The 10,287-nt window shown below is 41.8% G+C and overlaps 4 protein-coding genes across 8 annotated transcripts; all 4 read left to right on the top strand.

Annotated features, from left to right (window-relative positions):
- Positions 1-100: 100 nt before the first annotated feature.
- LOC108595028 (flocculation protein FLO11) lies at positions 101-3,554 on the top strand. 5 transcript variants are annotated; one of them, XM_017980164.2, is made up of 9 exons: positions 101-243; positions 1,176-1,389; positions 1,455-1,816; positions 1,868-2,122; positions 2,186-2,270; positions 2,551-2,667; positions 2,797-3,027; positions 3,110-3,184; positions 3,251-3,554. In XM_017980164.2, the coding sequence occupies exons 2-9, from the start codon at positions 1,179-1,181 to the stop codon at positions 3,460-3,462; spliced, it is 1,548 nt and encodes a 515-aa protein (XP_017835653.1). In that variant the 5' UTR covers positions 101-243; positions 1,176-1,178; the 3' UTR covers positions 3,463-3,554. The 5 variants fall into 5 exon arrangements, with proteins under 5 accessions (XP_017835653.1, XP_017835654.1, XP_017835652.1 ...); XM_017980165.2 differs by having other exon boundaries at positions 101-326; positions 2,554-2,667; positions 3,251-3,553; XM_017980163.2 differs by having other exon boundaries at positions 101-326; positions 3,251-3,553.
- Positions 3,555-5,103: 1,549 nt separating this feature from the next.
- On the top strand, positions 5,104-7,218 carry LOC108595389 (CG15056). The gene is made up of 2 exons (XM_017980615.2): positions 5,104-5,423; positions 5,487-7,218. Exons 1-2 carry the CDS (start codon positions 5,173-5,175, stop codon positions 7,015-7,017), a joined length of 1,782 nt encoding a protein of 593 aa, XP_017836104.1. The 5' UTR covers positions 5,104-5,172; the 3' UTR covers positions 7,018-7,218.
- A 99-nt stretch (positions 7,219-7,317) lies between these two features.
- LOC108595049 (brain protein I3) lies at positions 7,318-7,976 on the top strand. The gene is made up of 2 exons (XM_017980190.2): positions 7,318-7,528; positions 7,590-7,976. Exons 1-2 carry the CDS (start codon positions 7,414-7,416, stop codon positions 7,883-7,885), a joined length of 411 nt encoding a protein of 136 aa, XP_017835679.1. The 5' UTR covers positions 7,318-7,413; the 3' UTR covers positions 7,886-7,976.
- Positions 7,977-8,299: 323 nt separating this feature from the next.
- On the top strand, positions 8,300-10,171 carry LOC108594899 (iduronate 2-sulfatase). Its single transcript, XM_017980036.1, has 4 exons — positions 8,300-8,614; positions 8,674-9,709; positions 9,776-9,949; positions 10,017-10,171. Exons 1-4 carry the CDS (start codon positions 8,420-8,422, stop codon positions 10,169-10,171), a joined length of 1,560 nt encoding a protein of 519 aa, XP_017835525.1. The 5' UTR covers positions 8,300-8,419.
- The last annotated feature ends 116 nt before the right edge of the window (positions 10,172-10,287 follow it).

The following is a 10,287-nucleotide window of genomic DNA, read 5'->3' as shown; positions in this document are numbered from 1 at the left end:
GCAGACTGCACTCAGCTGAGCACTTCTCTTTTGTAATCGCTGATAAGAGCAATCGATGGGACTGGACTTGGGGCGACTGAAGCTGCGACGCTGATCCGTTTTTCAATTTGTCTGTGGTCGTGCACATGAGCAGCTCGTTCTACTCTTCAGTTGGCCCGTATACTTTCAGTAAAAGTGATTTGCAGTTTAATAAAATAAATAATTTCATTTATTTAACAATTCGCCAACAACTAACTACGGCTGGTACGTGAGTTGGGGTCAACGCACCCACGAACTTTAGAAAACCTAAAGCAGCAAGAAGAAAAAGTGCAAGAAAGAAAAGACCGGTAAGCCGTTGTCGCTATTGCGCTTTGTTTTGCAGCTTCTTGTGCGCCATTTAATCAAGCTGACCGTTATCTCTAAGTGTGTAGGCGTTGTCAGCGACCCAGCGCGGGTAGCGGGGTTACTTTTTGCATTTGCGCTTCGCACTTAAACTTTTCCTCCTTCATATGTTCATGCCTTGCAATTTCTTTTTCTACTGTTTGATACTGTACTATGTATGTGTGTGTGTGCGTGTGTGTATGTATGCGTAGGTATGTGTGCAGGCATTGCTTTTTGCATTCTACTTTCGATACACTTTGATCCCCGCGCCAATAAATTTTTTGATAATTCTATTATTTATTTTTTCCTGCTTTACTTTTTGTATTTTGTTGATGCAATAGCGCTATAAATATCAAGTAAAATGACATGCATATTGTAAATGTTTATAATAAATATATATTGAAATATTCTCACAAGATATATATATAGATTTACCGCTGATACAGACTGCACTTAAAGCCACAACTCAGCTGAAATCTCAAATATAGTTTTACCATTCGCTATTTAATCTGATATTGCGGAACAACAATTTGAAACTATTCGCATTCAGTATTCCCTGAAGCCGAGCAAAGTTCAAAAGCTTGTTTCTTGTGTGTGTGTGTGTGTGTGTGTGTGTGTATTGCGATTTTTAGTTAGTCACATATTTAAGTTTGGCTAGACAAGTGAGCGTAAAATAGAAATGCGATGCGATAAAGACAGTAGATAAGACAAATAAGTTGCAATGAGATGTCAGACGATGTGAGCTCAACTTGTAACTATAACTTGAGAATCAATCACATAGTGAAACTATAAGCAACACTCTTAATTGTTCGCAGACCATGGCACAAGTCACCGCAACCAAAGAGCAGCAGCGCGATCATATCGACGAGGATGAAGTCAGCGAACTGCAGCGGCCGCCCAGCTTCTATCAGCTGGTGCATGAGCAGGCTGAGCGATTTGCGAGCACGCGTATTGGCCAATTTGCGATTGAGAAAGCTGATCGTGGCCTAAAATTGATCGAGGATACGACCAAGTGGAGTCTGCCGCAGGGTAAGCTCAGCATAGCGTGTTTTTGTTAACATTTTTAATTCTGACGTCCCTGCATTGTGTATCAGAAAAGAACTCGAGTGCAACGCCTTTGGAGCGTCCCTTGCCCTGGGCTCCATTTCTGCTTTTGATTGTGACGCTGCGTCTGGCACGCATTTGGCTCTCTATGGGCGCCTTGCTCATTGGCAATGCTCCAGTGTCCCCCCAAGCAATGATCTACTTCATACAGACGCGTCGTCGCAAGCTGCGCGCCATACGCGTGCATGGACTGCGGGTCATGAGGCAGCGTCAGCAGGAAGCCTCCAGCCACGCGAACAAGAGCTACACCCACCAGCTCAGTCAATGGTTGTCCAAGGCCATATGCCGTCCGGGTGTGCAGCGCGCCAATAGCGGACGTCTCTTCAATACAACTGCCGCAGCTGAAGCGGAGGTGAGCCACCGTTAGAATCCTAGATACCCAGAACTTGAATTCTCTTTTTAGAACAAGCCGCTCAACAAGAGCGTCAGCAAGCGTCCGAGGGAGGAGGAGTGCAACGCTGATCAGAACATGACCATTGATCAAATTCTAGCCAAATATGCCGAGGAAAACTCTGAGGATGATTCAGACTTTGTTCCGCATGCAGAGGAGGAAACCGAGACCAGCAGCAGCAGCAGCAGCAGCGGCGAGGGAGCCAGCTCGGAGTCTCACAGTAGCGATGAGATTAGCGAGTCTGAGGCACGTGAAAATTTGGATACGGTAAGTTCTTCTGATTTTGCTGTCCAGTATTTCTCACATACCCATGCCACTTCCTTTTCATAGCATCTAACCAATGGCAAGGTAACCCAGAGCCAGGCTCAGGCGTTGAGCAACGGTAACGGCAGCAACAAGGAACAGACGGAAGTTGGTAATGGACATTAAACCGTTGTTAGAGACACGCTAACAGACAACTAAGTCTAAGCCTAGAAAGTAGATTAACTTGCGAGTATCAATTAACGATTTAAGCGTAAGATTTTGAAGAACCTTTACGAATATGAAATACAGAAACATCACCTGAGATCATTTTGCCAGTTATTGCTTTGCACTCAACATATCCCGTGGCCCTGACCGTCGACTCTCTCTCTCTCTTTTTCCCTCAATTTCTCCCTTTCTCTTGCTATCGCCTCTGCTTACTTAAACTTCTTTAGCAGCTGCTGCAGCTACGCAAGCTGCGAAGAAGGATGGACAGAACTGGAAATCCGCGCCGGGACCCAGAAGTGCCGCCCTGATGAACTCACGCGTCTACAACAACACAGCTGCCGCAGGTAACTTTGCAAGCTTCAGGCTGCTTAATCCTGCAAGGATTGATTGTCAGCTACGATCCAAATTAACATTTTAACTTTAGTATTTTGCCTTTGTTTCTGTTACTCCGTGCATGTGTTCAAACACAACAGCCAGCACTGAAGAGCCCACCAACCCAAGCGATTCCCACCTTCCTCTTGCCGATCCCGAACCCGATCCCGACACTGACACCGATACCGACTGCAGCAGCACTCATACTGTCTGCCGCCCCCAAGCTAAGGAAACTACTGCCTACAGCCAAAGTGAAGCTGACATCCTCCATTCCACTGTAGACACCTTAACACCTGCCACTTCTTCCGAAGATATTTTCTATAGCCCCATCGGTGTGTCCACACTGCTTCCAAAGCTGCCTCTGCCTCTGCATCACAAGATTTCTATATAATAACACATTTATTTTCTTTGCAGGCTCTCCCAACAATTTCAACAACTGCTACAGTCCTCAAGCTCTGCTGCACAATGTCACCATCAACTCTGCGCTAGGTAATTACAAAATGTCAGAATTGCTAAAATTTAACATGCTTCTAATAAGTTTGTCCCACTAACTAGTTCACTCCACACCGAACTCTGAAGTTGAGGGACCGTCGACACCCAGCTCTGTGCTTGAGGAAACGGCTAAGCAGAGTATAATTGAAGCTCATGTCAACACTACGCCAGTCCAACCGCCAAAGCAACCTCCACAGCAGCAGCAGCAGCACCAGCAACAGCCAAGGCATTTCAATCATCCAAATCAGCGCTTCCGCGGGCGTAACCGACGCTAAGCACCGCTAGCACCAATCTACACATATTGTAAAGTAAAGCTTCAAAAGTACTCTGGCTTATCTTCAATAAACTTTTCGCCATTAAACGTACTAAAGTTAACCTATGCATATTACAAATTGTTCAATTTGGTAACTCACTCAGCCAGCTCACATGATAGCCTCGCAATAGACGCGCCAGTAGTGGCTCCCTGCCATGAGCTTGCCTATAAAGTTCCGCGGATTATGCCGAAGAGATCTGCAAAAAACGTTAGATAAGTAAGCTGTGTGAGTTTTAATTAAAGGCTTATCACATTATCTGTGCATCCATGGCCATGACTACGGCGACCTGCTTGTTGAAACTTAAAGGCTGCTCCAGCATACACTTGTTAGTTAGAAATCCAGCGACATGTCTATTTATTATTGTTTGAACTAGCAGAAATTCAATTATAATTTAAAATTAGCAATTGTTCTACTTCTTTGGCGCTGTTTTGTTGTTAGGGATGCGAGGGATCGAGTCGCTTATTGAGCTCAGCAAAAATGAGTTGCTCACGGAACTGAACGCACAGATAATACTCATTCACAATTGCTAAAAACATTTAACATACAAAACTAAGAACTAATTAAACAACTAAATTTTATATAACTCTTCTTTCCTATTCATTGAATTAAAAAAGGTTTTTAATATGTTTATTTCGAATGCCCTTCTATGGATGAGCAAAGCAAACGATAGTTTGTGATATATCGCAAAGCTATTTGGCGCCAAATAATGTGTACCCCTGGACATTTTGCGCGCAATGAAAATATTTATATGAAAACTTTACATGCAATTTTTCCTGATCCTACAAAATATATTGAAAAACTGAATATGCCAATTTGTTTCTATTCTTTTTATGTTTCCAGCTACAGAATTTCAAGCTAATCGGTCCAAAAACACTGCAGATATAGCGTTTTTTCTCGATTTTTCCCATTCTCCGAATGAAAATCTAAAATTCATTTATAATTCTGTAAACTACTTCATAATATCTACCTTGTGTAGAAGTTTCAGTTTTCTAGCTTTTATATTGTGGTTTTTGATTTTTATGAAATCTCATTTTCAGCGCAAAGCCTTGTGAATTTCTTATGTTTGTAGAAGATGTTGCGCAGTTTGCACATTTGGCTATTCAAGAAAAAACTATTAATTTATTTATTTATTGTGCGCTGTTATTATAAAAATTATATTTATAATTATCATATCATTTGTAAATAAAACAATTAAAAATGCTTAAATATGGATTTAATTTATTTTTAAATATAATGTACGCAATCATACAATTAAATACATATATTAATATTTCTTTCTTAACTAGATGTATATTTAATCCCATACAATTTAAATACAACATTTTTGTAATGCACTTTCTTAAATTTTATAATTGTTAGGAAAGTTTCGATATAAACCCCTTTTTGCAAACCAGGCTACGCCTTTGGTATGCACATACCAAAAAGCAAGAGTATTAACGGTAAATTGTCACCAAGTATTTTTTAATGTTTCTGTTGTGGTTTGTGTCTTGGATAAACATTCACCTGGCCTGCCTACCAATGCTGCCAACTTTACATTTTTGACAAATACGTTATCGATATATTTAATTGATGACACTAAAAACAGCTGGAAACTATCGCTTATCGGACTTCCTGGGAAAATTGTTTCAAAATCAAAAAGGGAAAATACATGTATATTTTGTGGAAATAATCATGGCGGATGTTCACTATTATTCGCAAGTGTCGTATTACTTTAAAGACAGCCTCGCATACACCGAAGATCATGTCCTGGTGACGAAGCTTTACTTGTTCAATATGCACAAGAAGCTGGATGAGTGTGCGCTGCTTTCATACTTCAATTCCATGTTTGGAAATGTGGCAGATTTAAAATTGTTTCGACATGGGAGAGCAGGGTACAGGAAATCAGGCTATGTGCGTTTCAAGGATGCACGCAGTGCTGCCAGGTAAATACATATACAAGTTCTTAATTGAAGCAAGTAAGGATGCAGCATACTTGAATATTTCAGTGCTCTGCATTGCCCCAAGCATAATCTTAATGGACTTTATATACACTCCACAGCCAGCGATAGCTGGCGTCAACCCGATGCATACCCTGACTGTGAGATTACATCCCCACAACAGAATATGCAGGCGAATATAATGATGTTGAATGATGATTGCTTTCGGGTTATATTTGAGATGCTCTCACATGTGGATCGTATAAAGTTTGCACGCGTCTGTGCACGTTTTCGTGACCTGTATCAGGATATCTCGCCGTCACTGTACAAGTCTGTGAACTGTGAGATCTTTCAGACGATGACCTTGTGGGAAATACGCGACTTTTTCACACTATCCGGATGCAATATACAGCAGATTCGCGGAAGTCTAAAGGAGAGCAGCGTGCGTATCTGCACTTTTATGGGATGGCATTGCGTTAACTTGAAATTATTGGACATTTCGCTCACTCCATTGACTCTCGGCAGCACATATAGATTGCTATCAAACCTGTATTACCTAGAGAGTCTTCGTTTGGATGGCTGTAACCTCCGAAATGAGAATTTGCTTGCGATGAGACATCTGAAGCAGTTGAAGGAACTGGATATTTCACGTAATTACTCATTAAATGGAGCCAATATGGATCAGTTTCCATCTTCCATTGAATCGCTGACTCTTACAAATTGCTATAATTTGCTAGGATTTGCATTGCCAGACTTCTGTTCTTCACTCACGAATCTTAAGAAAATGGATATCAGAGGACTTGTCGGCATATACGCCAGTCTCGAGAACTTAATAAACAAAAACATTTGTACCTGTCTGGAGGAGCTCGTATTCAGCGATCCTGCTTACGAATCCGACTATGACCACATTGCTAAATTGCCGTCTCTTAAGAGGATAACTATTCAGTATGAAGAACGTTACTCGAAGAATTCAAAATTCTTGTATCGACTTGCAAGGCATAAAGCCAATCAACTGGAGTATCTTGAAGTAATCGGCGCAAACTGTATCACAGCGGATGATGTTATACAAATAAGCAAATTGACTGCACTGCGCTCATTGCGTTTGATAAATCAAGCTTCTATTGATGACCGCGGGCTTGCGGCATTTGGAGCATTAAAGCAACTGGAGCAGCTGAATCTCACCTCATCTATCCACATAACCAACAATGGTGTGTTGCAACTGCTGCTTAATTGTCCGAAATTGCAAGAAGTTTATGTACAGCATTGCCGTTATCTGACAGACGATTTGCTTCGCAACTTTGTTCGCAAGGCTCCGGAAAAGGTCAAGAACCAGCACGTGCTGCCCATCAAGCTGTATATATATGGCTGCAAGATTACGGAAATCGGCTTGCACAATGATAAAGTGGCCTCCAAAAAGTATCTGGATGTCTCGTTAATTGCTCCAGAGTATTCATTACCAGACTTGGCAGATCTTCTTCAGCTTGCATACATCAGTGATGATGAAGATGATTTTCTCACTGACTCATTTAACTCATATGACTCCGACACTCCGGATAGCGAGTTTGATCATTATGATTTAGGATATATAGATTACCACTAATCTCTTATAAGTATATATGTGTATTAATTTAATGTTAATATCGGTGGAGTTATTAAGTTTAGTTTTTCTTTTTTGCCAAAGTGAATATATGTGTCTCACCATTATGTGTTTAAGATACTGACTGGATCAGCGAAGACATTTTGTATTATTTTAAAATTTTTCCTATTTACAACTAGTACCAATGAATAAATAAAGTTGTTGTTTGCCTTATAATGGATACCACACGTTTTGATTTTGGCGCTCAGTCTACTACATTTGCAAAAGTGTTGCTCAGACTTGTTATCGATAAGTAGACCAGATTCAGCAGCTGATTCATTGTTATTAGAGAGAATATTAAAAACAAATTTATTTTTTACAACATTTATTGTTTGTAGCCTCAAGCTCTTGTCACAATCGATGGCCACACATAAAGTAAAAGATGCCGAGCCGCCGCCGAGCTATGAGGAGGCTGTAAGTGTGCATATTATGCCCACAGCTCCTCCTCCTGCTGCACCTCTTCATCATCAACAGGGTAACTTATCATTGTTCCTTAAAGCATACAAACATTGGACTTTCAACAATTGTTTTTGTAGATGCACGACTAATAGCTGGCATTCATCAGGGAGGTGCGCACGGTGCCCCCAACATGGCAAGCTATGGAGCCTTTGAGACGACTCCAGTTAACATTGTGGTACAGCCCATGCCGCCACTCACAAGAACAGCCGAGATAATTGTCATTGGCGGTTGTCCGTCATGTCGTATTGGCGTTTTGGAAGACTCATTTTCTGTACTTGGTCTTTGCTGTGCAATTGTCTTCTTTCCAGTGGGCATTCTTTGCTGCCTGGCTATGCGCGAGAAACATTGCACCAACTGTGGAACGACATTCTAAGTTAAGCTTTACTTATTTTACCTACAACTATGTACATACATTCGACTATATCTTTTTCCTTACATATACATATATAAAATTGCATTGTTAACAATTCAACATGCATTTATTCATAATCTTCAGGTTGCTAATATAATTTATCAGCAGTGCCACACATTGGGTCAATTTAAAAATATACAACATTTTAAAATGTTTCTGGTCTACTGTGCAATGTTTGCGCTGCTATATACCAAGTCCACTTCCGTTAAATTTAATTGAAATATAATTGGAGTCGGCTTGAATAAAATTGCTGGCTTACGTACAGACACATGCTTGGACGTACACTGTTGGAGAATATGGAATTTTAATAAATAAAAATTATTTTTTATCTTTTGAAGTCGAAATAGAAAATGATAATAAAATAAACTATACCGAATTGTTGCACAACGTCTTTGAAAGTAGATATGCCCAGCGTGGGCAGTAGGGAAGTGTGTAAAGACGTATACACAGACACAAAGGCGCAGTCCCCAGACGACAAACGTTGCTTCACGCGAGATGATCAGTTTTACTTTGTTGTTGCCGTTAATCTTCGTGCAAGCTCTGCGTATCAGCTCAGCTTACAACGTCGTTTTGGTTATATTTGATGATCTGAGACCGACCTTGGGTGCTTATGGCGATAGCTTGGCACGCACGCCGAATCTGGATGCATTCGCCGAGGGCAGCAGCATCTTTACGCATGCCTACAGTCAGGTGAGAGCCAATAACCATTGCAGTTGGAGTTTTCCACTTAAATGTTTTCCCATTTACAGCAAGCATTGTGCGCACCCAGTCGCAATTCGTTGCTTACTGGACGACGGCCGGATACACTGCATCTGTATGATTTCTATAGTTACTGGCGCAGCTTTGCGGGCAACTTTACCAGCTTGCCGCAGTATTTCAAGCAGCATGGTTATTACACATATAGCTGCGGAAAAGTGTTTCATCCAGGTCTCTCCTCCAACAACAGCGACGACTATCCGTTAAGCTGGTCAGCACCAGCATTTCGGCCACGTACGGAGCAGTATATGAACTCGCCAGTTTGCCCAGATCCATCGGGTGACAGTGTGCTGCGCAAGTACAACCTCATCTGTCCGGTGGAGCTGCAAACGCAGCCGTATAAAACATTGCCGGACATTGAATCCGTAACGGAAGCTTTACGCTTTGTGCACAGCTACAATTTAAAGCAGACTGAACAGCCATTCTTGCTGGCTGTGGGGTTCCACAAGCCGCACATCAATTTTCGCATACCACGGCAGTTTTACAATCAATTTCCGCTGGATCAATTCTACAACTACACAAACTCAACTGAGAAGCCTCAGCTTATGCCCAGTGTTGCGTGGAATCCGTATACAGATGTGCGTGCGCGCGATGACTTCAAGCATGCGAATATATCCTTCCCGTATGGGCCTCTTAGCGATCAGCAGGCGGCCAGGATACGTCAGGGCTACTACGCCTCCGTTGCCTATGTGGATGATTTGTTTGGCAAACTGGTGGCTGGTTTAGATCTTCAGAGCACAGTGGTTGTAGTGCTTGGCGATCACGGGTGGTCATTGGGGGAGCATGGCGAGTGGGCAAAGTATAGCAATTTTGAAGTGGCTCTACGCGTGCCACTAATTATACGTAGTCCCGAGTTTCCATTGTCGCACTCACGACACTTTGGCAGCATTACGGAGCTAATCGATGTCTTTCCCACGGTGGTGGACTTGGCCCACTTACCGCCGCTGCCAACCTGCCAAGGCAATAGCTCCCAATTGACATGCGGCGAAGGCAAAAGCTTGTATCCACAGCTAAAAGGTTTAAAGCCAGGTGAGTGTTTGAAACATTAACTTATATCTGTTGCTTACTCTTGCATGACTCTTCCTTTTATTACAGCATTTTCGCATGTGGCCCTTAGTCAATATCCGCGACCGGGAATGTTGCCCACTAAGTTTCCAAATAGTGACAAGCCCAAGCTGCGTAACATTAAAATTATGGGCTATAGTTTGCGCACTGATGTTTATCGTTACACGCTCTGGGTGCGTTTTCACGCACACAATTTCAGCCAAGGTAAAAAACGAAAGAAAGTAAGTCTTCCCAAACTAACCCTTTGGCTTAAAATTAAATGTTCTTACAGATTGGCATAACGTCTATGGAGAAGAGCTGTACGACCATCGCATAGACTCTGGCGAGCAGTTCAATGTGGCGTCATTGTCAAAGTTTAATATAGTGCGCCAAAATTTACGGCATAGCTTGATTGAACTGGTGGAAAATTTAAATAAAGCAAATTAGTAATTTATACACAATGCGTTAAATAAACTTGGGCAATATGGCAGCTTACCTTGACGGTGAGGATTATGCTGGACATTACTATGTATATGCATTTGTAATAAACTTTGAGCGCGTTT

Source organism: Drosophila busckii, chromosome 2R (genome assembly GCF_011750605.1).
Source record: "Drosophila busckii strain San Diego stock center, stock number 13000-0081.31 chromosome 2R, ASM1175060v1, whole genome shotgun sequence".
Classification (NCBI taxonomy): domain Eukaryota; kingdom Metazoa; phylum Arthropoda; class Insecta; order Diptera; family Drosophilidae; genus Drosophila; species Drosophila busckii.
The sequence above is the reverse complement of the archived record's forward strand: the minus strand, read 5'-3'. Positions and strand labels throughout refer to the sequence as shown.

Bases quoted from the DNA above. Each gene is read 5' to 3' on its own strand.
- LOC108595389 (XM_017980615.2), top strand. From the start codon at position 5,173: ATGGCGGATGTTCACTATTATTCGCAAGTGTCGTATTACTTTAAAGAC. The intron at 5,424-5,486 runs GTAAATACATAT...TGAATATTTCAG, and splicing joins GATGCACGCAGTGCTGCCAG to TGCTCTGCATTGCCCCAAGC.
- LOC108595049 (XM_017980190.2), top strand. From the start codon at position 7,414: ATGGCCACACATAAAGTAAAAGATGCCGAGCCGCCGCCGAGCTATGAG. The intron at 7,529-7,589 runs GTAACTTATCAT...TTGTTTTTGTAG, and splicing joins ACCTCTTCATCATCAACAGG to ATGCACGACTAATAGCTGGC.
- LOC108594899 (XM_017980036.1), top strand. From the start codon at position 8,420: ATGATCAGTTTTACTTTGTTGTTGCCGTTAATCTTCGTGCAAGCTCTG. The intron at 8,615-8,673 runs GTGAGAGCCAAT...TCCCATTTACAG, and splicing joins TTACGCATGCCTACAGTCAG to CAAGCATTGTGCGCACCCAG. The intron at 9,710-9,775 runs GTGAGTGTTTGA...CTTTTATTACAG, and splicing joins GCTAAAAGGTTTAAAGCCAG to CATTTTCGCATGTGGCCCTT.
- LOC108595028 (XM_017980164.2), top strand. From the start codon at position 1,179: ATGGCACAAGTCACCGCAACCAAAGAGCAGCAGCGCGATCATATCGAC. The intron at 1,390-1,454 runs GTAAGCTCAGCA...ATTGTGTATCAG, and splicing joins CAAGTGGAGTCTGCCGCAGG to AAAAGAACTCGAGTGCAACG. The intron at 2,271-2,550 runs GTAATGGACATT...AAACTTCTTTAG, and splicing joins CAAGGAACAGACGGAAGTTG to CAGCTGCTGCAGCTACGCAA.